This window comes from Pomacea canaliculata, linkage group LG12 (assembly GCF_003073045.1).
Source record: "Pomacea canaliculata isolate SZHN2017 linkage group LG12, ASM307304v1, whole genome shotgun sequence".
NCBI classification, from domain to species: Eukaryota; Metazoa; Mollusca; class Gastropoda; order Architaenioglossa; family Ampullariidae; genus Pomacea; species Pomacea canaliculata.
In genome coordinates this window covers 13,742,529-13,766,319 of record NC_037601.1, presented here as the reverse complement: position 1 = coordinate 13,766,319, position 23,791 = coordinate 13,742,529, and the positions used below count along the sequence as shown (strand labels likewise).

Genomic DNA, 23,791 nt, shown 5'->3' with positions numbered 1-23,791 from the left:
AACAACAGAGGATTAATGGAGCGTATCTCCACACTCCACTATGCGCCACCCTAACACGAGATTTAATAAACTCGCTGAGCGCAACATTCCATTCCGACTGGAAGGCTAAACACTAACTAAAGACTAACCAAGAGCGCTTACATGAGAATGATTTTTAATGGCTTCATAGAAGACATTTCGGTCTGTGTTACAAATACAACAATGTTCAAAGAATATTCGAGATACAACCATGATCAAATTTCGTGAAATGTAAAAAGGCAAACGATAGCATTATAAAACATGGCCCGTTCGTTAGTTCTGTACTGTCTTTTTTCCCCACAGCGATCTCTCCCTCCCTCACATACCGCAGCACGTATTTACACACACACATGGAGATGGCAAGTTGGCTAAAGTGGTGGGGGTGGGGTGGTAACAAAGCTGTGTATTTGCTGTTTTAATGTTAGAATTAATAAGTCTAATGTATAAAAAAAACACCAACGATAATGTCCACATTAGATGGTATGCAAGGGAAACAGTGGAAATGTCCATTGAAGAGCATAAAAAATCGCGTGGCTTCATTTGCACAGATGTACATGCATCACAAAATAACCTGTGGACAGGGGATGGAGAGTAAAAGACAATCGAATAACCTACCGATCCAATCTCACTCAGTACGACAAATCATGAAGATTATTAACCTTTCAAAATCCTTTGTGTGGTGTTTTACATGATTTTTTTTTAAACGTCAACCCATCTGTCTCATTCAGTTTTTTTCCAGACAAGCGCAGGGTCTGGACACCGCTTTATAGCTTTTGTAAACAAGTACTTTTCCTTTAAGGTCTCGATTTGGCCCAGGGAAAACGACTTACTCTCGTTTCGTAACTACGGCCCCTGGTAGGGGTCCAGCTAAATTGCTCAAGCATGGCGGGGAAGAAACCATACGACCGGCACCGGCGAGCCAACGGTCCGCTAGTACCAGGATGGATGAACGGATGAAATCGAGGATGATGACAAACGATGACAACGACGACGATGAAATCAATCTACTGACTAGAATTAAGTTTCACGAAGTGCACTAATAATAAAACTATCCTTTTTCCAGATGTCTGGGTCCACCTCGCTTGCTGGTTCGAATTAGGTAAGTCTTATATAGAAATGTTTGCAATTGTAACACGTTTCTCAGTCACATTTTTTTAGGGCCATGAGAAGGAGTGGAGGGAAAACTCTGGACGTGTCATGCTAATGGAATTCGCAACTGATTGCACGAAGGGTGAGAAGCTCTCAGGCAAACGTGTCCCTCTTCTCTGTTCATTATATCACATTGTTTTCTGCGCATTAAGCCATTTCTTCATCTCCTCGAAGGTGGGATCAGAAATAAGCTCCATCGGTGGTCTGGTGAGCCAATATCACGTGTAATGAGAAGCAGACATTTTTCGCTCCACCGGTCTGCTTCTGGATTAACCTTGTGAATCCTTGCTCAGTCTATACATCTTCCCACATGTTTGTTTTGGTCAATAAACGTTTATGCATTTCTTTTTTTCTTTGTTAGAGATATCTGATGAATCCTGCTGCTAGCTGATAGTACTCTTATTTCCCAGTCACCTTTAATTTTGCCACATGAACGGTTGGGTTTGATGGGAATCACAGGCACCCGTAATCAGAGGTTATACTGTACTATCTTTAGTAGCAGAATGGCCGTGGCCAGAAGCAGTCCTGAATGTGAGAATTCTGAACATGCAGAAACCCTGCATCCCAGCTCGTCGAATCTGTCAACAAAAGAAACACAAGAGTGTAAATACGAGTCTATGCACAAAAATTCTTTCACGCCTAAATATAAAATAAACCATAAAGAGAAAAGTACAAGCAGTATAATCAAAGGAACCGATACTACTAGTAAATATGGCAAACAAGATACGATAAAGAAATTTAATAACGCCTATAAACCCACGACCATACAACCAAGAGAAAGAAAATTCGAATGCGAGAAAACAGTTTTGAAGAATTGAATTAACGAGAACTTTTACTACTGTGCACCTTTTCTCTCTCTTATACTTGTGTACACATTCTGCATATTATTGGACGTTATTTGCAATGAATGTGAAGATATCTATATCGTTTCTATATTATGCTTACAAGAAGAAAAAAAACCCAATAAAATTTGAAAAGGACCTATGACCTATTCAACAGTTTTATTAGAGTTATCTCTTTCTCTCTCGCTGTGTGCACCTGCGTGCATGTGTGCGTTATTGCACTTGGTTCAACGTACCTGCTGAAGAGACCTCTCACTTTCTTCTTGTACTCAGATTCCAGCAGGAAGCCCTCTATCCAAAACTTTCCGTCCAAATGATGGTACTCGAACCCCTGCCGACAATCACAACGGTAGGCTCCAAGCTGGAAAGGGAACCCAACCTGTGTGCTGCACTGTGGACAGCAAGTATTTCATTACCGCCACATTCTTCATTTGTTTTTAAAGCTTTTAAATAATGAGATTAACAATGTACCAATGAATATTTTTCTGAAATATATATATAAAATAATAAACCTTTTTTCTTCAGGGATATATATATATGATGTGTAAGAGTGTGTGTTACTGATGAGATCCTTACCTTAGTGGAAACAGTGTTACACCGGGCCGTATTCTTAAAAGCGTTGGCTACCCCGAACGACTGAGGGCACTGGTTCAACTCCAAAAGGTCGAGGGGCACGTCCACTGTCACCACACCCCTGCGCAGGCGCAAAACAGTAACATCATTATAAAATAGCGCACAGCATGCTTCAAAAGTGTTTAATGGCATCATTCGTATTTAACGAGAATGAAAATAGCTTACAAGTCTCATCTAAAGTCATGCCGTAGGAGTAAAAAGGAGGCTGATGACAGGGGGAAAAAATAGAACTTGACAGCAAAATGGGAAGGGCAAGTGTTACTCGTTAAATGATGCAGCAGGTTGGGGTTACGGAAGCAGGACTGTTGCAGTGAACGACATGAAGAACAATTAAGATGGACATGAAGCACGACAAATATTCTAGATAAAATCAGGGTGAAAATGTAAAAATGCCCTAGTTGCCACGATGTATGGTCATGAGGAGGTGTGTGAGGGTATGGGCGGGGAACCAAGTATAGTTAACAGCATTTGTGACTACTTACTTAAATTCTAATTTGCGACGTGTGGAGCGGTAGCCAAAGAAAGGGGTGACGTAAGTGATGACCCAGGCGTCGACGTGACCGTCACACCGGAAGTAAGGGCGCGTCCAATAGCCGCTGGCGTAGGCTGGAGCTTTGTACGTCAGGGGAAAGTATTCGTGACGGATTGAGGCTGTGCCTGCAGGGTCAGACCGGATGTAGGGTCGCATCTGGATAAGACAAAAGCTCACAATGTAATTTCTTTTTCGCATGAATCTTATTTGATCTTCATCTCTTTGAAATGTAATTCAAATAAGAAAAGACAAGAAGCCTGAAAGTATGGTTGTATTGACATTAACATGGAAACTGCTGTTACACAGGGGAAAATGCCTACAGGGTTAATCTTTGAAGAACACCGCTACTAAAATTTACATCCGTTTGAAGAACAGCACTATTTTCCACTATTTTCCACTATTTTCTGTTGGGGTAGCTGTATTCTACAGGATAGAAAATCTTAACGTGCTTGTAGAAAGACTCGTCTATAAGCTGGTTCACACAGCACGTAATTAAAAATAAATTTTGAAATCTGAGCAATAACTTTAGATAAATTTTTAAGTACAATAATATAAGCATAAATTATGTTTTTCTTAGAAGAACCTTCTCACCTTGTAAGTCTCAAGTCCCTTAAAATTGGTTGCCCATCGGTTTTTGACGCTCAGGAACCAGTCCTCGTTCACATACCGACTGCTCATGCCCGCCATGTCAATGGCTTTGTAGGTTCCTAACCCACGAAATGCCCAGGGTCCAAAAAACTCCCTTGCAGACCCGTCCTGGTTTTCAAACTTGTAGCGGTCAAAGAAGACACCGCAGGATTTGATTTTGTGGTTGCCCATGACGTTAGCGACGACCTCTCCGAAGACATGTTCCACGTGTAGACGTCCCCCTCCACGCAGGTGTCCGAAATTCTCCATGGGACCGCTGTTCTGTGTCAGATATTTTCAAAGCTTAAAACATCTGGTCGACTACCTTTCTTCTTTACATATATATATAATTATCCCTATAATCAAATCCAAACATTTGACCAAGTGTATGAACGCCACAGTTGGTTTGAGGAGAACTTTTGGGACGCTGGATTTTTTTTTCCAACATGCAAAGTCCGAACTTGTTAACCCATACATTGCTGGTACAATACCCTGGAACTTTGGGGCATGAACTTCAGGGGCTTGGCGTTTGGAACTTGCCCCGGATACGCCTGACCTTAAACTAGAGCTTACCTGTAAAAAGTTGGACAGGAAGTGGGAAAGGCGCAAAGCTGTACGAGCTTCCGGTTCAAACTGCTTGTTGGCGCCGTATGCGACGTCTCCAGCGAGGAGGAGGTTGTGACGGGGCATAGTGTAGCAGTTGTCCTTGGTAACCATCTCCTTTTGTCGGAATATTCTCATCACGCGATCAAATGCCTGCAAAACAGAGGTAAGTTCCTGACTGTAGAAGAGACACACTTCAAGTCCACTTGGAGAAACGCTTTTTGCAGTTACTAGATGCAGGGACTAGCAATATGCTTAGGTGCAGGTGGACTAGATAAGTGCTGTGATGCATATTGACTAGAAAGATACTCGACTACTGATAAATTAGCAGTTAATTTCCTTAATTGGTTGGATAGCTCAGTGTATTCTACCTGCTGTGTACCAAGGAACTATTTTCAAAACCATTACAATTTGTTTCAATGCAGTATATGAATATTAATATTTCGGAATATTGAGGAAGCGCTAAAAAGATTGAATTAAAATTTTAAAAAGTCAACCACAAAAGGCAGCTACCTGTTCATCAAAGACCGCTGCTCTTTTTCGTCTGTCCTTCGGTAAGGAGGCAGGAGTAGGGGCTGCAGTTGTCTCTTTTATCTTCTTCTGCTGCGCCGCTTGACCCTGACGACGCTGCTGGGCGGCCAGGAGCTGATCACGTGATACTGGCTTCTGGTCATGCGTAGCCTGGCAGTCCACGTGCATTCCACGAGGGATCTCCACCGGTGGCCGCACATCGGGATCGTCCTCGGAGTTATCAGACCCCAGCTCAGGTTTGTCGTCCTTGTCTTCGGGATCCTCCTGGCTGCTTTGATAGATGGTGGATCTCTTGCTGCGCTTTTTGTTTTTAGAATCGATGGCGATCGTACTTGTGGCATGAGAGCTCCCTGCAGAGCTTTTTCTGAAGTGAGATGTTGTGCTGACAGATCGTTTATTCCGTGAATTCGTACTCATCCTATTCACGATGTTTGTATAAACGTCATCGTCAACATCGCTGCTGTTCAGTCTCTCCACCATCGGAAGTACTTGTCGAACTACATAAAGGATTTATTGAAATTCAAGAAAATTAGTACGGATTCTGATTAAGGGCTATAGGTGACATTCGTTCTAGATTAAAAAAAAAAAAAAAAAAAAAAAAAAAAAAAAATTAAATAAAAGCAAAATTGCAAAAAATCTTGAGTAGAGTTTACAAGTCGTCATGGAAGTGGAAGCAGCAAATCCTCTTTATTTGTGTTATTTGTTTTTTGTGTACCGAGAATGTTGAAAATAAATATTGGAGTATTGGTTTTATTATAGATTCTCATGTGTTCTTTTGTATGTTCTAGTATATGGGTGTTTGGGTAATGTATGAGTGAGTGGAAGAGTTTACGCATGGACGAACCCTTAACTTACTCTGTGAATGTTACATTTATATAGCTTACACTATTATTTAAAAGTATTTAAAATTCTTACAATTAACTGGGGTACACGTAAATCCGTTGCGATATTCCTCTTCAGTAGCTTGTTCGATGTTGTCACCTTGGTAAGGTAGATCTATAGACCAAGGGTAGCGCCTGCCGGGTGCACAGTGGCAGATGTACCCGCCACGTCGGAAACCGTACCCCATTTTGTGCTTGCACTGAAACCAACAAAGAACACATTTCGTGGGCTTAACTAAAGTTAAATTAAGGTCTTGTTCTGTGTCTGTATGTTTTGTGCTACATGGTCGGTTTTAGGCAAAGGCAGTTTTAAAAACGTGATAAATGATTATGACGACGAAGACGACGATGATTAAATAGAAGTGGCACAAACACGAAATCGCTTATAAAGTGTTCCGAGTACAAAACATTATTTTTCCCATCCATCTTTCTATCATTTTCTTTCTTCTAATCCTCTTCGCCTCACCTCTCTCTTTCTCTGTGAATCAGCTAAATTTCCGTTGCATTTAAGTGGTAAGCGTTCTTTACTAGAGTTAAAACTAATCACCTTTTTAAAACGAGATAAATCTCTGTGGATCGAACTTTAGTGACATGTTTCCTCTAGATGTAAAAAATCGTCAGGTAAAATAAGCAAAATATTTTTCTTATTATTGTTGGAATATTTGTATATGTATATCAAATTCTATTCATTAGAACTATCTTAGAGATAGAGACACTACCACTTGAAATAAAACAGAAGGAACGAAAACTTTTTTTGCGCTTTCCTTTCATTCCACCATTCACTGTCCTCCCATTTTGTTTCTGTACTTCAGAAGGATAGAAAGTCACCTGAAGTGTTTACAGATGCAGAGACGTGAACAAGAGGTGTGAGCACGTGGCCTCACGCGTCTGACGCCCGCACCCAGGTTCGGCCTCCTGCTGATCTTCCAAAGGTCACGAGAGCGGGGTCACCTGCTCATGCTATTTGATTTACCCACATTGCTTTTTGTCTAACTTCCGTCGGATGAAGAGGTCTGTGGGCAGAGTGTGCCTCTCGCAGGCGCACCTTTGTATCTCGGATTTCTCAGACTCAAGAATAATTGAACAAGGAGTTTGCGCGGAGTTGATGGTCCCAGACGGCAGGAGTAGAAGACAAAAAAGGTTTTGTCTTTGTTTTGTTTGTGGGAGTGGGGATTGTAGTCGGGTACAGATGTCGGCGTGACCTAAGGTGTGCGGCGTGGTGTCCTACTTCCACAGTAAATCATTGTGAATCATTCATTGTTGACAGTGTTGATTAGATATTGTAGACACCACGGAGTTAATATCATAGTCTTGGAAGCTGAACTCATGAAATTACTGCAACTTTGTAGGTTTGGTCTATGGCCAGTCACGTTGCTGGAATGTGGCAGACTAGCTCAACATGCGAGTGCGTACAGGTAAAACCGTTTTTTTTAAATATATATCACACTCACTCCCCACAAACACACAAATTGAGAAACAACCTCTTCTCCACACAAATACAAACACCACGCATGTACACAAAAGAACACCCGAACATCCGCAACCACACACGCGCACTTTCAAATGATGGCTTCAATTTAAAGTTGCTAATGCAAACACTCCATTTTCCGACCACTTCAGCAATTTGATGATCATGATGACTACAGCGACGATGACGATGATGATGAAAAGGAAGAAGAACGGTTTGGCCAGTTAAAAAAAAAATGATGTTCAAACAGCTGAGATGTCGTCCGAATTGGATGACCTGAGAATGTGACCCTCCTTCCTTTGCACCCATTCACACCGCGGGCTGTGGCGTTCAAGCCTCGAATACCTGGCGCCACGCGTCCAGCTTACGTCATCCAGGTAAAAAGGTTAGAAGAGCAGACATGCGAACTCGTGAGTGTAGGAGGACCTGAGACGTGTGCATCGCAGCACACAGGAGGTAGCGAGCCTTTGAGTCGGGTGAAGCACATTTTAAACAAGGGTAAAATGATGAAACTCAAGCGAAGGGGTTTTACTTTTAATGAGTTAACAAGCGGTCCTTTTACCTTCCTAGTGAAAGATGTCTCTGTGTGCGTGTGTGTATATTGAAAGTTTTGTCAACGTATTTAGTTTTTGCGAATCTTGTTACACTGGACTGTCAATGTCTACTGATCTCATTTAAAATATTTTAGTGCTCAAGGATTGTTTTTTCTTTAATTTTTAAACAAATTTTGCTAAGTTTAATGTCATCGAAAGCTTTCTCGGACCTGTAACTAAAAACAGCCCAACTACCCGTGTTTATTTAGGATAATACGGGTACGTGATTTAAGTTAACAGACGGCGGAAGAAGGCTGGGCTTCGCTTTACACCAGCCGATCCTTAGACACGCTGAACCCCTCACTGTCTGCCCTTCCGTCGCCAAGCAATCGGACCCCATAACTGTCACTGTGTGTATGTGTGCTTCGCGTCCTGTTAAAATAAATTTTGGCCATTGACATTTTATTAAAAAATAATGATAATACCTTCTTCATTGTCATCATAGTCATCGTTATAAAGCTAAGATTACTTACCCCTGTTGTTGGACGACAGCGATGAGTACCCGACAGGTACGAAGGACCAGGGTTGCCGGCGCTCACGCCACAAGCATTGAAGTCCAGATGCATGAAATAGGTATCCATGACAACAACGCCTACATACCTGTGACACGAAAATGTATCAGCGACAGTTTATAAGGATTTTTTTCAAAACTTTAAAATATTTTTTTTCTCAAGTAGGAAAGTAAAATATCAGTATTAATGAGATAAACTTTTTTATAAGTACCTTTACATAAATGTTCGTTTTCTGGAAGTGAATTGTGCTAGTGAAACAGAGGAGAAAGATTTATGAAAAAAAATTGCTCTGGTGAAAGAGGGTTTGTGAAATGACTTGTGAATATGGCGAGGAGATAGGCGGGGAAGTGGAGTGAGATGTACAAGGTGGAAGATATTTTACATCCTTTCACTCAGGAAGCATCAATGAAAACAAAGTCTCAAAAAAAACAAAACAAAAAAAAACAAAACAAGCATGCTATATCCTTACACAGGGGCACGCAGACCAAACAAGTGGAATAAAATAATAATAAAAATAGATCGTTGATCAGAAGGCCTCGAGGTTTAGCGTTTGGGGGTTCTTCTTGTTTTTGTTGGGTTGTATTGTTGCTCGGGTAATGCAAGGAACAGTAGGGTACACGGGGTGGAGCTGACTTTTGGGTAACATGAAACCGTCTTAATGTCGCCATAACTTTCAGAGCTGCGTCAGCAGGTTGGCTGGCTCAAGTGCAAAAGAACAGACAACTCTTTGGCCATAAATGCAGTCGTGGACTCCGTTCTCTCTATCTGTATATATGTATACACAGGCGGATCTTAAAGATAATCATTAAATCTCATTCGCGATAAATCTGGTCGTGATCGCTCACTCTCTTTACTTTTTCTTTGCGTGTACGCATAATTTTGTGATTGTCCTAAAGTGAAGTTGAATTAATGCGTTTGCTTCTCACAACATGATCAGTTGTTTCTTGCCATCCTGTAGTCTCTTCCCTTCCTAGGTCAATAAGGTCGCGAAGGAAGTTGCAGTCCTTATCCTACGAAATATAACGATGAGTGCCTGTAGTCAAAAGTCTTGTCACCCCACTCCCCCTTCTGTCATCTCTATACCTTTATATTCCACGAGTCTGTTCATGGATGAGTCTTTTCTTCCAAGATGAGTGAGGGTTGGGTATAAAATACTCTCTCCTGGCGACGAGGTCACTACAATAAATGTAGGTTATGACGGCAATGTTTATGATAATAACTTTGGCGATGACAATATTTTAAACCAAGAGTACATAAAGTTAAGTGTTGTTGCATTGTACATTTTCCCCACGTCGCATTGCTTTTGGCTTCCGAACAGCTTTTCAGTGTTGGGACGACCAAGATGATAGAACTTCAGAGATCGTGATTTTTTCTAAGTTTATATGTCCATTGGGTGATAAAGCCACGCATGTTGTTGCTATCTGGGGAAATATCCCCGCATGAGAGTGGATGCCTTGAAAACATAGACACGTCTTTTGAAGACAATCATGGGACTGGTGCCAAGGTAAACTGGAGCGATCATCTAAGAAACCTCGGTGAGCATATAAAATGCGGTATTTATGAGCTTGCACACCCCTGTAGCAAGGCCAAAGCTGTAGTATGGGTGATTTAACTTCATTATTCATTGAAGAACAAACCACAAGTTAATCACTAACACAATCGGCTTCCCATCAATTGTTGCCATTTTCCCTACAACACCAGTGTCCTTGTCAATCACCGGGGTAGGGACCACAGGTTAAGAAAAGACGTTGACACCAGTGGGGGGCCCATTCCACCCTCGTTTGATACATTTTGCAGCAAAGTAAGAGTTGCAGTGGTCGTAGCAGTTTCGTCTTGCACTGTACAGGAGACAGTTAACTAAGTTTAATGAATTCTGTAGCTAGCTGCTGGGTTTTTAACTGTCCCGCTGATGGCGCATGTTATTAGTCCGGCCACAGTGGCAAGTTGGTGCACGGTGTTCCTATTTCGTAAGTGATTAGTGGATAGCTTACAGTAGAGATTTCCGTGTCACTGCGTGTCTACAAACAATTTGGTGGATTTGAATGCCAGCAGGATATTGCTGCCATCGTAAGCACCGGAATTTTGTGGGAACAAAGGAAAGCTGTCAGGACGAGGAACTTGTACCTACCACCATCGAAATGCTTTTTAACAGTGCGATTTAAAAAAAAAATAAAGTTCTTAATTTTTAAATTTAAAAAATGTTGGAAAGAACTTTGAGTTAAAGGGCTTTCTTGAACAGCCAACCATTGTAGAATAGTGTGAGGCAATTCTGTTTTATGACTGTCATGTAAGAATTACAATAGCCATATATTCAACAATGTGTCTGGTTCGTAAGATACCTGAAAAAAATGTTAACAAACATTTGACTATAATATTGACGTGGGTTATAGCTCGCAAAATGTGGTAGTGGCGTTGCCTGGGGGTTTGTGGAAAGAGGGGTGACATTGGCAGAGCAAAGCGGGTACATACCTCTGGCGCCTGAGGTGAGTCCAGTTGGAGTATCGCGGCATGTAGTCAACAATGGGAGAGACGGTGGACACGACCCACTTGTTGGAGGCGCCACAGTCGAAGTAAGGTTGTGTGAAGACCACCGGGAGCAAGCGCTCGTCCTTCTCTTCTGCCGAGGGCATGGAGGGACCAAAAAAGTTGTACGCGTGAAACTCGTCGTTGATGAACCTACACGTCGAGAAAATAAACGCTGAAAGTCTCCTCTGTGTATCCCATTTTTTTCTTTTCGCGTCTGTCTGCTAGAATGTCTGCATTTATATTTAATTTAATATTTGTATCGCGCAGTATCTCACTCACTCACAATATGTGAAAGTAGCACACAAAATATTTTTAAGTACTTCTGCGTGCGTCAAAACAACAACAACAACAACAACAACAACAACAACAACAACAACAAAAATCAAAAATAAAAAAACTAACAAACAAAACAAACAAAAAACAAAACAAATTAAAAAAAACCTACACTCACACAGACGAACTGAAGAATGGATGCACAGACACACAAAGAAAGCTTTGACTAAATAAGAACAAATCAAGAGGTTAATCTGACCTTCCTGTTTCGTTGCTGTACTTGATACCGACATAGTAGGTAAACTTGGTCAAGGAATCCAAAGCCCCGCTGAGGTCAGGGAGCCATTTGGAGTACCAAGGGTTCATCTTGAACAGCCGACTCGTGTAATTGAGGTTTTTGCCTGCCCCCAAGTCCGCCACCTCCACCACCCGGTGGGTGGGCTCGCGCAGAATGTTGTCCTGGTCTTGGTAGTCATCATGGCGCCAGGCCTTCGGTCCGAAAAGAGGCAGCGTCTTGTTAAAGTTTACAGTCGTGTACCTTTAAAAAAAAATGAAGAAATTCATCTATGACCTATCAGAAATATGTGAGAGGAAGAAAACTTGACAGATTTATTTTCGCATTATGTGAAGACATACTAATTACAGATGCACGCACAACCCAAGCCTACACCTACACCTGTTTACCCCCGACCCTCCACAAAGGGGTACAGGCAGACACACACTCACACACACTTACTTGACACCTCACCATGTTGTGAAAGGAAACGGCAAAGCAATTCATAAACACAAATATATCACATTCCACTGAATTCTGATGAAAAGCAAAAACCGGGCACTCATAAAGTTAAAAAAAAAAAAAAATAATAAAAATGCATACCAGTTAGGATAGTGGCAGTTTGTATCAAAGTAGATGGCACTGCCGTTGACCATGGATGGATTAGCGTTGACATCAGCTGTCACTGACATGTACATGTACAACCAATTAGGCTGCAGATAGAAGGAGGCTGAGTCGTTCATCTTCTGCAGGATGTAGCTGTAGAACATTGCACGGTTTAGGGCCATGTTATGCAAATGAATCAGGGTGGACCGGTTCTTGTACCACACCCGGTCCAGCAGTTCATTGTAGACCGGAAGCTGCGCCACCGTGTCTGGCCGCAGCACAAGGTCCCTCTTGGACTTAGACCGACAGTTTTGCGCGTCCACCGTCTTCAAGTGATCGTTAACCTCATCAAAGCGGTCGTAGCGCATCCAAGAAAACTTCCCCTGACCCCGGAGGTGGCCAAAGTAGCCCAGCAAGACGATGAGGACTATGACTGGTCGGAACATGATGTCAACCGTCGGACACTGGATCTGGTTGGTAGTATGAAGTCAGAGATGCACAGGTAGGCTAGGTAGATCCCTCTCTCGCCGCAGGTTCATGTCAGAACGCCCATTACGCGTGAAGAATAAACAGGTACACACAAAAGGTTGCGCTGTGACTCGATCGTCTTGCCCACCTGTAAAGGTAAATAGTTATTGAGAGTTTCTGACTCAGCATGTTTGTAACGCGGCCTTGCTCTTCACCAAATGGACAGGTGGATACCAATGTCGGTTAATTTAAAGTTTCAGAGTTAGGTAAACGCTATCTTAATATTGCTGGTTTTGAAAAGAGATTGTAACCGGAGCAAAGTTCATTCACTCCCCTATACTCACAAGCAGCCCCCGCACTAAAATACACGATTAAAGACAGGCAAGAACGTGTATGTCACACATATTTGTATTGAAATTTCCTGCACCATCTTCAAAAAAAGAAAATCAAAACAAACTACCCGCCTACGACAAATGTCGCGACTGGACTTCAATCACAAATTCGCACACTACAGATCATTTTCAGGACAACATTAGTGGCTGACTAGATGACTCATGAGAAGCACACCTGCACTTTTTTTTGTGTGTGTGCTGTAAACGAGCTCGTTCGCGAAAACCCTTTCCCACGAGTGACAGAGATATAGAGATTTCAACGGAGAAAAAATTAAAAGGATTAACTAGCGATAAATTAAAAAGAATTTAGCCCCCGCTCAAAAATTAAAAAAAAATCAAGTCAAACTCAAAGAGAAAACACCTACCACTAGTCTTTCCTTCTTTTGACCACAGCACTTTTTCATCCATGAATTTAGGCAATGAATGGTCATCCGGAATCAACATTTTGTCAATAAAGAATAGAGTATACCGGACGAAAGAAAGTTCAGATGCATGTTATTTTCTGGTCTTGAACGACCCACTCTCTCACCAGTGACTCAGTGAGGTAGGAACCCCTTGAGGCATCATCCCTGTAAGTTTACAAGCAAGTTGAATGTTCACGATCCTATCAGTCGTTTCCAGCATTATAAGAAGTGAATATCCTGTTTGCTCGTCTGATCTCGAAGCCTTTTCGTAAAATGGAAGTGGCAGTCACATTTTGTTTTAAACAAGACGGGTGCGACTCTTTGTGTCTCCTGATAGCGTGAGCACCTCCAACGTGCTCGACCATGTTTACTATCCCTTCTTGATGTAAGCCTCATATAAATTATTTCATGATGTTGGGCGACCGCATGTGAATGAGTTCGTCTATTTCTTTAGACGCATAATTTATTTGCTTGCCCATCAAACTGAAAAAAAATTTAGTGTTCGACTTACGTGGCTCATTAGGGATATCTAGAGATTTGATTTTATTGATGGCTTGATCGAGTAAGTGCGAAGAACTGCGAACGAGAAGCTTAAGGGTTGATCAGACTGACGAATCGACTAAAAAAAAGAACGAATGAAAATAAAACTAACTTAGATTCTTGATACAATATGGCAGAGAAAAAAATATAAAAAAAATTGTTCATTTTCCAGCCGCTCCAATTTTGGGTCCAGGCCTCGCAGTTAGGTCATTGGAAGTTTCATTTCAGTTTCATTACACATTAAACTAGCTTCAAACTGAAGTCGAGGAAACGGGGTAGACATTTTTATATGCAAGCTTTTGCCAGTGGAAACAAATCGCCTTTTGCACAAAATCTGACATATTAATGCCTCAGATGAGACCCAAAATCTGACACAAGAAGTCAAACTTCTCGAGTTGAACATTAAATCAAGCTCCTCGTTACTGACAAGTTAACTTAACATAAAGTTGCCAGCATTTATAAGAATTTCCTTCTATGACAAAATTAATCGCAAGCTGTATCTACCAAACTGCACAGATAGAAATAAAACAATACACCGAAAATGCCGGTCTATTGAGCACATGAATACAAAAACTACTTTTACATTATTATAATAGCCGCAACTAATTTATATATGACTTCCAATCATTCGCCCACCCCAAGAGTCTTAAACAATTGATAGTTGTCTTTAGAGGATGTTGCTAAAGAGTCTGTACCTTTTTTCCGAGTTGGCGCTGGTCCCCAGAGACGTGGTTGGTTACAGATGGTTACAGTACAACGGCAGCAGCAGAGACTGAAGCAAAAGAAGTCTTGATATTTTGTAGCCACAAAATCGAGGTTTAGCTGAATGCGAAAGGCCTTTCGTGGTCCTGTCCACGAAACTTTCTAATCCCAGAGTTTTTCCAAACTACACACTGGCCCCTTGGTCTGCAGTCAGTCTGTCATAACCATCAGAGTGGTCGGACGGTAGTATAGCCACGTGATTTCCATGCCCCAAGGAGCGCCGGAGGGGTTGGTCACGTGGGTACCGTAAGTGGAACCACCCCATACGGGGAAGTGAGTCTTTCCTCCTTTTCCGAGTGGTGCCCTTGAAAAAATCTTATTCAGAGGCAAGCTGTAAATTTGTGTAGCAGATGAAGACAATGCTTTGAAGATTCTTCTGAACATTTTTCATGTTCAACATATGCACATCAGCATAAAAAGGTCTCTGCAACCAAATCCCGTGAAATAAAGCTCTTTCCATTGTTGACCACGTTGTTGATTGTGACTGCCACCCTTGCATTTATCTATTGTCCTACACTGTCCTCGTAATCGGTGAATAAAGTGTATTTTATTCATCGGTTAATTTATAAGGTAATTGTTTCCTTGGCATTTCACACATCATTTGTAGATGTAAGAAAGTACGGTGGATGATTCAATTAGAAAGAGGCAGCAATTACTTCCTATACAAATAGAAACAGGGTGCCTACTAGTCGGTGGTTTGTTGCATAAGCCATGTTCCAGAACCAGATACACTTGGATAACATAGTGTGACTAAATATTGTTAATGGAGACGAAACAATCGCTCCAATTAGTGTCTAGCGTGGCTCGTTGAGAAGTCTGAGGACCCCTGGGCAAGAAAGAGGAGAGCCGCGAGGTAGAAGGACAAAAGGTTTTCAGGGAAGACACTCTTCAGTGGTTACAGTAAGCCAAGCGTGACCAGCTGGCAGAGGTGTCAATGGCGCCTGGGGAGAGACTGATCGCACTACTGTCTGCCAGGTTGTCCAGTAAGGGTTAAGTTACGTGTCCACCGCGCCACCTGTAGGTGGGGGCAAGAGGATGGTCTCTCTTTCTGGTCAACCTGGCTACCTGATGAATGGATAGCGAGTGAGTAGCCATTGTTGCGAAAGTGGGGAACGAGGACCTTGGAAGACACTTCTCAGCACGACATCAGAGTGGACGGAGACACCGGTCAGAAGCCGAAACTCACAAACAGTTGACCGGGTCGACAAGGACGCTCATCGGCAGTTATGTCGGTAACAAAAGATTCGCTCCTCGCTTCGTAGACGCCGTCCGTCTAGCATTGAAAAACGAATTTTGTTAAGATGGTATCTCGAAAATGTGTTTGAAGTAGAATACCAACCCAATTCATTGTTTAAGACATTTGGCGACATGGTCACAAGCGCTCCACGCCCAGGGGGACATCAATCCGTCCAAAACATATTAAGCGTAATGTTCAAACTGTTAGGTAACAGTACTTACGGCAAGAGGCTGACCATCATTGCCAGGCTTGCGACATTCAATATGTTGGTGACTAAAAAAAACATTAAAACGACGGCTGGTTAAAAAAAAAAAAACAATAAGTGACTGAACTAACAGAAGACTTGTACGAGGTAGAAATGACCAACTAGAAAATCAAGTCTTCCCTTCCAAATTGGCTATTTAATTTATCAGTACTCAAAACATTGAGTACGTAGATCATAGATAACGTAGATAACAACTTTCAGTTTCTGCGAAATGGATACGGATTCACTTTATATATGACTTTGGATGCTCCTCGCTTCGAAGACGGCGTCCGTCCAGAGTTAAAAACCCGATAAAAAAAAAAAGAAGAGAGAAGCAGCAATTACTAGAATGTTTTTGGATTACTCGCCCATGGAAGAAGGATGTTTTCAAAGTTTTCTTTGCTTGACTTTTTTCTGCCTTCAACACACATGCTCCAACATGGATGCCGATCCTCTCTCGCGGCCTGTTTCGACGGTAACATTTCACTAGACAAGAAACATAGCATGTTCCCATCCAAGAAAATTACCCATGGTAGGCACGAACTCTTATCCCTGAAGCGATTTATGATCGCTCATCAGCGCGTTGCATTCACAGCCACTGTAGTATATCTCTCTCAATACACCAGCATCGGCGCCATCAACCTGAACCAGTCGACATCACCACCAACAAGATATCAGACATTCGATCATCCTTAGACTCGATGTCGGCGCCTGACAGCATCTCTTGTGATGTTCTCCCGAGATGCTCTCTGACCAAGTTTTGACCAGTCTCTGAGGCCAATGTGAAGGCGATTATTTTAAAAACCAGGCAAATAACTTGCCAGTTAGACCCAATATCAACAAACCTTCTTCTTGATATTTTACTTCCTGCCATCACAAATATTGTAAATGTCAGGGTGTCTCTGTTTAAAAATACCCGGATGAAGCCACAGCAACAAGCTCACACTTGACCTCAGTGTGTTAAACAATTATCGCCCACTTTCCAACTTGTCTTTTTCTATCTAAGTTCATGGAGAAAGCAGTTTTGACACAGCTCTGAGCATACTTACAGCAGCACCATCTTATCCATCTTCCTCGGCATGTAGACCTCTTTACGGTACAGAAACTATTCAATAACAGTAATCACAGACATATTGTCTGCCCTTGACAGTGGTGATGTTTCTGTCTGCTGCATTTGACACTGTTGACCACTCTCTGCTCCTTCATAGACTTCACACCCGTTACATAATTTCTAGACCCGCGCTAGTATGGGTCAATCGTATCTCACTGATAGAACCCATACTGTGTTCGTTGATGGTCAAACATCTCTTTCCTGTGGGGTCCCCAATGCTCAGTATTCAGCCCAGTTCTCCTCATTTTGTACACAAAACCACTTTCTTCAAGTATACAGTCTCACCAAAGAGGATCATCAAGAGAAACCACTAGTTTTGTTTAGTAAAATGAGGTTAAACAGTCAACTCACCTCTCTCCGTCTTTCGGAAAAGAAAACAATCGAAAACCTTCAGTCTGAGAGTTGTGACAACTCAGCGCCGCGCACCATGAAGCACCAGGTGTCCTCAGGTGAACAATGATAGTCGGTGCAGGAGGGCGTGACCGCGGTCACGTGCGGGGTCAACGTGGCTTTAATTCACACTCCCAAGTCTGGGCTCTCTTGGTCCTCTTTGGCCTACACTACTGATGTCCCACTGGGCTTGTCCAGCTAGGTAAGCGTGTTTACCTTCAACATACAATCCTCTCAGTCTTTGTTTTTTCGCAGATATTTTTCACATTAAGGTCTCTAGAGATTTTTACATGATCTGCATTTTTGTCTATCGAAATCAAACAAAGCTCCACTTCCATGATCAGGTAAGATAAGGATAATTAAGCAGCAGCAAACGAAGAGTAAATACAGCTGAAACGGATTCTGCTGTCGCAAGTACCATCCCCGAGATGACGTGGGAGGAAAATGAGAAACCACAGATAATCCCACCTTTGATGGCCGGAGGCTTTTCGTGGGATGGGTTATCAGGTGAATGCATGCGCAGGATTGGATGGGGGGAAGGAAAAGCAGGAAGTGGATAAGGAGTGTAGGTTTCACTAATCACAGATGTAGATCAAACGTATTGTGGGATAGGAAGTAGGGGTCTTGTTTTGTGGGAGGAGAATGAAATAATTAAGAGACTCGTCTCGACTTGTTAGGAGGTCAAAGAGGTGTGTGATGACGGAAGAAAAAAAAAAACACTGATTTTTTTCCTTCTCTCTTTCTGTCTGCATCTCCAGAAAATAATTAAATAATTGTATGGCGGTATTGATGCATACAGTTTGTGGTCGAGTAAAGGGAGGGCGGAAGAGAGAGAGAGAGAGAGAGAGAGAGAGAGAGAGAGAGAGAGAGAGAAAGACTGAAGGGAAAAAAAAACGCAACGCGTGGGCGTTCACATACACACACCCCCTTTCTCTCGTGCGCATGGCTTTGTCACAGTATTCTTGAACATGTCAAGCTATCATAGCTACTACTGGTCATCTGGGGAAGATTGGGGAATATTTGAGAATTTTCCCTAGATGGGGACTATTTTTATGTATATATATGTATACTGTTTTATTGCATCCTCCGTTAAATTACATTCTTTTGTTTCACACACACACATATATATATCTTGATATATTTTAGTGATTTGGTGAATGGACATTAGGTATGGTCGAGTGCTTGTCAAAAGAGTTATCCATTGCTCGACAGATCACTCACCCGTTACAACAGCCAGCACACACAACCTTTACCTATGTCTTTCTCACGGTCACATAATTCCCTCCATCTGTCTCCAGACATTTCTATTTTCGGAACCAAGCCCGTTATAACATTAGGCTACCCCCACACTTTATTTAATGAGAATGGAGACAACGAGGCAGATAGATACTGAGAAAAAGAAAGAGAGAGAGAGACAAAGAAAAGATATAGAGAAGAACATACACCCTCACCTCTCTCTCTCACACACACAAAGTTAAGGAGAGAGAGAGAGAGAAATGGAGTATGAATGGAAGTGTCAGATTTAGTGATGCGTGATCCTCAGTTACTCGCCCTACAATTATCAGTAAGGATACCCGACTTTCCATCCTCTTATGACGTCACCACAGCTATAACTGCTGAAACTGTCGTCCTGTCGTTCAAAAACCCTACCCCCTCCCTCGTGTAAGACAGTGAAGGGATTGGTCAGGGGGGAGGGAAGCAGCATGCTCTCGCGACTAATGACCTTTGGCCTCCCTCCCTCAGCCGCTGGCGAGATCTAGGTCACACCTTTGACTTTTTTCCAGCGAAGTAATCGTGTTTGCCGTCAACATACAAACCTTTCAGTCTTTGTTTTCTCGCAGATATTTTCCACATTCAGGTCTCTAGAGACCCGACATGGTCTGCATATCGTCTATCCAAATCAAATAAAGTTCCATGTCCATGATAAGAAAAGATAACTCTAATTAAGCAGTAGTAAACAAAAACAGAGTAAATACAATCGAAATTTTGTGACTTGAAGACATTTTGTGGGAGTATTTGCATTCTGTGCGGCGCCTTAGTTTTTCTGAAAAAGAGACGAAAGAGAAAAAAAAACAAACCTTGTTTAGAAACCTCGTTTCTGATTTCATTCACACATACGTCACAAAGAAGAAGGGAAAAAAAAAGTTGCGACAGGTCGACCACGAACCGTTTGTGAGCCTCGTTTCCGATTGCAAACGTCACAACAATGTCTTTCTTTTGTGAACTGCAGATGATGAGGTCCCAGATAAAGTTGAAATGTTTTATCCAACTGACAGAAAGAAATCCTGTATTAAGGTCACGAACGTGACATGACATTCACTGACGTGGCTGTGAGCAACAATGGCAACTACTGTTTATTTTTGTAGCTTAGCACTTTGAATGCCGTAGTTAGTTTTTCGCATTGAATCTCATACAGCTTGTTGTTTAGCTTTTGGGTATCTTTGGGAAGTGAGAATGGGAACAGGTGACATAGGAGCTATTGTTGTGATGGTGGACAGGCTTTACATAAACTTAAAACTGTACCTGAAATGTTTTCTTCGTTTTACCTCTTTTGAATCAAGAAGAAGACTATAACAACTTTCCTGAGTTCTGTAACATTTGTTTTCTCTTGAATTGACAAACCCTCGTTACATCCTGTAGTTTTTTGTTTTGATATTGTGCAATACATTCGGTTAGATGATTGAGACTCCACAGGCAACACTATTGTCAGGTTGTTGTGAGCTGGTGATGTTTGCAGTGTAGCCAAACCTTGTGCACCATAATAAAAAGATGTAGCCCAGAACTATTATTACCTGGAGAACACATGACAACTGTATTCAGTTGCAGTTCTACCTGAATTTCTTAAGTGCGTCCTTGAAAGGCTTCATGATTTTCTTGAGAAAGCTTTGGATGGCTTGTAAACAATTTGCAATTTTCGCCTCAAAATGATTGACATATGTTGGTATACAGGTGGTAGTATTTTCAGTGTTACTTCTTTCTTTTTTTTTCCTTGCAATGAAACAATTGTAAATTCTTTGTAAGTTAAACTCATTCATCATCCATCATTATTATTGCTACTCTTCAACAATTATCGAGAATGTTAAAACACTGCCGTGTGTTCAGGTGAATTATGTCCACATCCAAACTGATATATTATTTATAGTGTAGCACAAAATATCTGAGGTTTGTACACACTATGGAATGCGTAAAACTTGTAAAAAATACTTCAGTGATTAAATGTGGGTGGTTTGTAGGTAGTTAGTATCTGGTATACCGATATAAAGATGAAATTAAAAACAAACAACTTAAAACTTTCCTAAGATTGCAAGAACTCTTTAGCAAAGACACAGACAGACGTTGTCAAATGGCAGTTTGCGGATGTATGCACAGTTCATCGCCCCCATTCAGTTTGAAGAACAAACACAGACAACCTAAAAAGCAACGAAGAATGCTCGCTAGAAATCTGGTTTTAAAAGAGAGAAACGTTCAGACACAGTCGCCGCACTTCCGGTAGAGGGCAAAAAAAAAAAAAAAGTTGTTTACACACGGTTGCTGCGGTCTTAACTTCTGACACAAAAAATCCACTTAATCTCGGAGCAAGACTGTTATTGACTGTGCCAAAAGCACATTGAACACTCAGACGGAAAATTTAGTTGTTTGTTTGTGTGTGGGTGAGTTTGTTCGCGAGTGAGAGAGAAAGAGTGAGAGAGAATGTGTGTATGTGTTGGTGTGTCCAGGGGAGAATAACTTGCAAATAATTCATTGCAGGGGGTCTACTAGCAAATACCGAAGGCTTTGTCGTCTGGAAAAAAAGTTCCACTGTTAAGGATACACTGTCTGGCCAATAACACATTACACTCCTCTCCTTTGCTCCCATTAAATTTTCTTTGAAGTGGGGAGACTATTTGCAGTCTCTGTCTACAGTTTTAAAGGCTTGCATTCGATTCTCTTTCCCTCCTTCTCTCCCACCAAGACTCTTGGGAGGTAAGTTTTTCAATCCCTGTCGAGCAGTTTAAACCCTTGAAGCACAGAATGTTTCGTTTGATGATTGTGTCTCTCCTTTCTTTCCGAAGCTAAAATTATTCCCAGCTAAGGTCATGTCCGATTATTAACCTGTTTTCGGCTAGATTTAGTGCTATAATAATTTTATTAAAAATTGATACATCCTGCTTCTGATCTCCTTATTTCTCATAAAAATCCTATACATTAGTTGCCAAGTTGCTCTCAAACAAGATCCGTTTTTCTTTATGTGCTCATGAAATTTTGACACGTGCAGTGTCCTCAGAGTTTATTCGGATCTTTGATCGGGGAAAGGTATTGTGACTTTATCATTGGCTACCTTAATAAAGTGCTAATGTTTTATAAATATAAATAATTGGTATCATTTACCAGGACCACTTTGGACAGAGTAAGAATGTTTTTAGAATTGATGTTACGATGCTTCGTTCTGTAAAACGCGTGTTAGTTTGTTATTATTTAAAGCCACAGCTCAAGAATAGTTATTCCCACAATTTCATTAATTAATCAGGATAATCAATGTTTTCAGCCACTTTCGAGTTACAGATTTTAAGTAAAACAGTAATTAATTTTTTTTCAAATTTGCGTTAGTCATCCAAGAGAGTTCAATTAAGAAGAAGGCGAGAAGAGACAAAAATAAAAATAATAAAAATGCAGTGTATGCAACGTAATGACTTTATGACTGTACCTTAATCTATGCAATATTAGCATATTATGGTTATCAATTATTTTTCTTTATTACGTACAAAATGCAAAGAAAGGTGTTAAATATCAAAGTGATCCAAACGACATCATTTGCTCATCGTCTTGGGAACTACTGCTGGTCTTGTAGACATTTGTAAACAATATTATCAACAACTTGAAATTCAATTTGTGAAAAACTTTTATTTATTGTCTTTCAAATTTTCTTTCATTTTTCTGTAACACACTCTAGAGAAATCAGCTGAAAGAGGTGAAAAAACCAGCTGAAAATCATAGGTACTTCAGATTGCTGTAAGGAATCTGTGAAAGTTGCTGAAACTTTCACGAGAAGGAAAAGAAGCAACTTCTTCTTAATACCATTATTTTCAATAATAATTATCCACAGCGAGACATTTTTCTGTCTCTTAGAAGAAGATTGTGCCAACCCCTTTAATACATCCGAAGTTGTGTGGAAACGGCATTTGCAAAATTCAAATTTTGTTTACGTACTTATATGTATACATGTCATTATAAGACACTAACGACCTTTTCTCTTGCAAAATTCCTTTTATGAGCATCACTAACTTTTTGAAATTTTTTTTTTCAAAAAGGTTACTGTGGGTGAGACAGAAAGAGAGATAGAGAGAAATAATATTGATTTCGAAATGCACTCAGATGGTTCTTACTCGGATGACAGTCAAATCACTTCATAATTCAAAATCGTTATCAAGCATGTGACCTGCACAAAATTATTTGTAGGTAATAATGTCTTGCTACAAACAAGAATTCAGAAGATGAAATTTTGCAAATGTTAAGATTAGAAGCAAAAAGGCTTTTCATGTATGTATGTGTGTGTAATTAAAAAAGACAAATAAAACTTACCTGAGGACGTTTTGTGCAGGTCTGGAGCTAAGGAGGATATGCTTTGTTTGAGTAGACACATACACAGACACACAGACACACATACACGTGCGCCAGGAAGAAGACAGCGTTTCACTTCTGCAGTCGGGGCTTTGTTCTTACCTGGTCCCGCTAACCTGCAGGTTTGTTTGCAGCTACCCCCCTGCTCTTGCGCCGAGCCTGGCAAACCCACTGGGGGCAACTGGTGGCGCAGTGGCTAAAGCGCGTGTCAACACCACAGTAAGACTCGGATGTCAGGGGTTCGTGTCTCGGCTCCGACATCTCTCTTTCTGTGTATTTGACACCTGTTTATAGGTCTGACAGACGGTAGTTTTCTCCGACTACTCAAGTTTCCTTCACACACTCTATGTGCGCTCGTTCGTGCCTTAATATTTTGTGTGCATGTGTGTTCATGCAAGTTTATTTGATGCCTATTCTAATAAAAGTGTGTACCTGTACGTCAGTGCGTATGGATGTCAAGGGCTTTGAGGCCGGCTGGTGCCGGTTTGAGGCGCTGTAAAATATAATTTTTCTCGCTATTTTAGTATGCAATCTTCACTTTTTTCATCTCAACATTGATACCTAGAATATTCTTGTT

At 41.3% G+C, this 23,791-nt stretch overlaps 1 protein-coding gene across 1 annotated transcript; it reads right to left on the bottom strand.

Annotated features, from left to right (window-relative positions):
* Nucleotides 1-1,528: 1,528 nt before the first annotated feature.
* Nucleotides 1,529-23,310, bottom strand: LOC112576570. The gene is made up of 13 exons (XM_025259118.1): nucleotides 23,176-23,310; nucleotides 12,066-12,684; nucleotides 11,448-11,726; nucleotides 10,859-11,065; nucleotides 8,351-8,477; nucleotides 5,851-6,016; nucleotides 4,918-5,432; nucleotides 4,375-4,557; nucleotides 3,766-4,083; nucleotides 3,125-3,330; nucleotides 2,586-2,703; nucleotides 2,246-2,400; nucleotides 1,529-1,745 (listed from the first exon to the last, which is right to left on the bottom strand). Exons 2-13 carry the CDS (start codon nucleotides 12,512-12,514, stop codon nucleotides 1,637-1,639), a joined length of 2,832 nt encoding a protein of 943 aa, XP_025114903.1. The 5' UTR covers nucleotides 12,515-12,684; nucleotides 23,176-23,310; the 3' UTR covers nucleotides 1,529-1,636.
* Nucleotides 23,311-23,791: the final 481 nt, after the last annotated feature.

Bases quoted from the DNA above. Each gene is read 5' to 3' on its own strand.
- LOC112576570 (XM_025259118.1), bottom strand. From the start codon at position 12,514: ATGTTCCGACCAGTCATAGTCCTCATCGTCTTGCTGGGCTACTTTGGC. The intron at 5,433-5,850 runs GTAAGAATTTTA...TCCTTTATGTAG, and splicing joins TACGTGTACCCCAGTTAATT to TTCGACAAGTACTTCCGATG. The intron at 3,331-3,765 runs GTGAGAAGGTTC...TGTCTTATCCAG, and splicing joins AGGGACTTGAGACTTACAAG to ATGCGACCCTACATCCGGTC.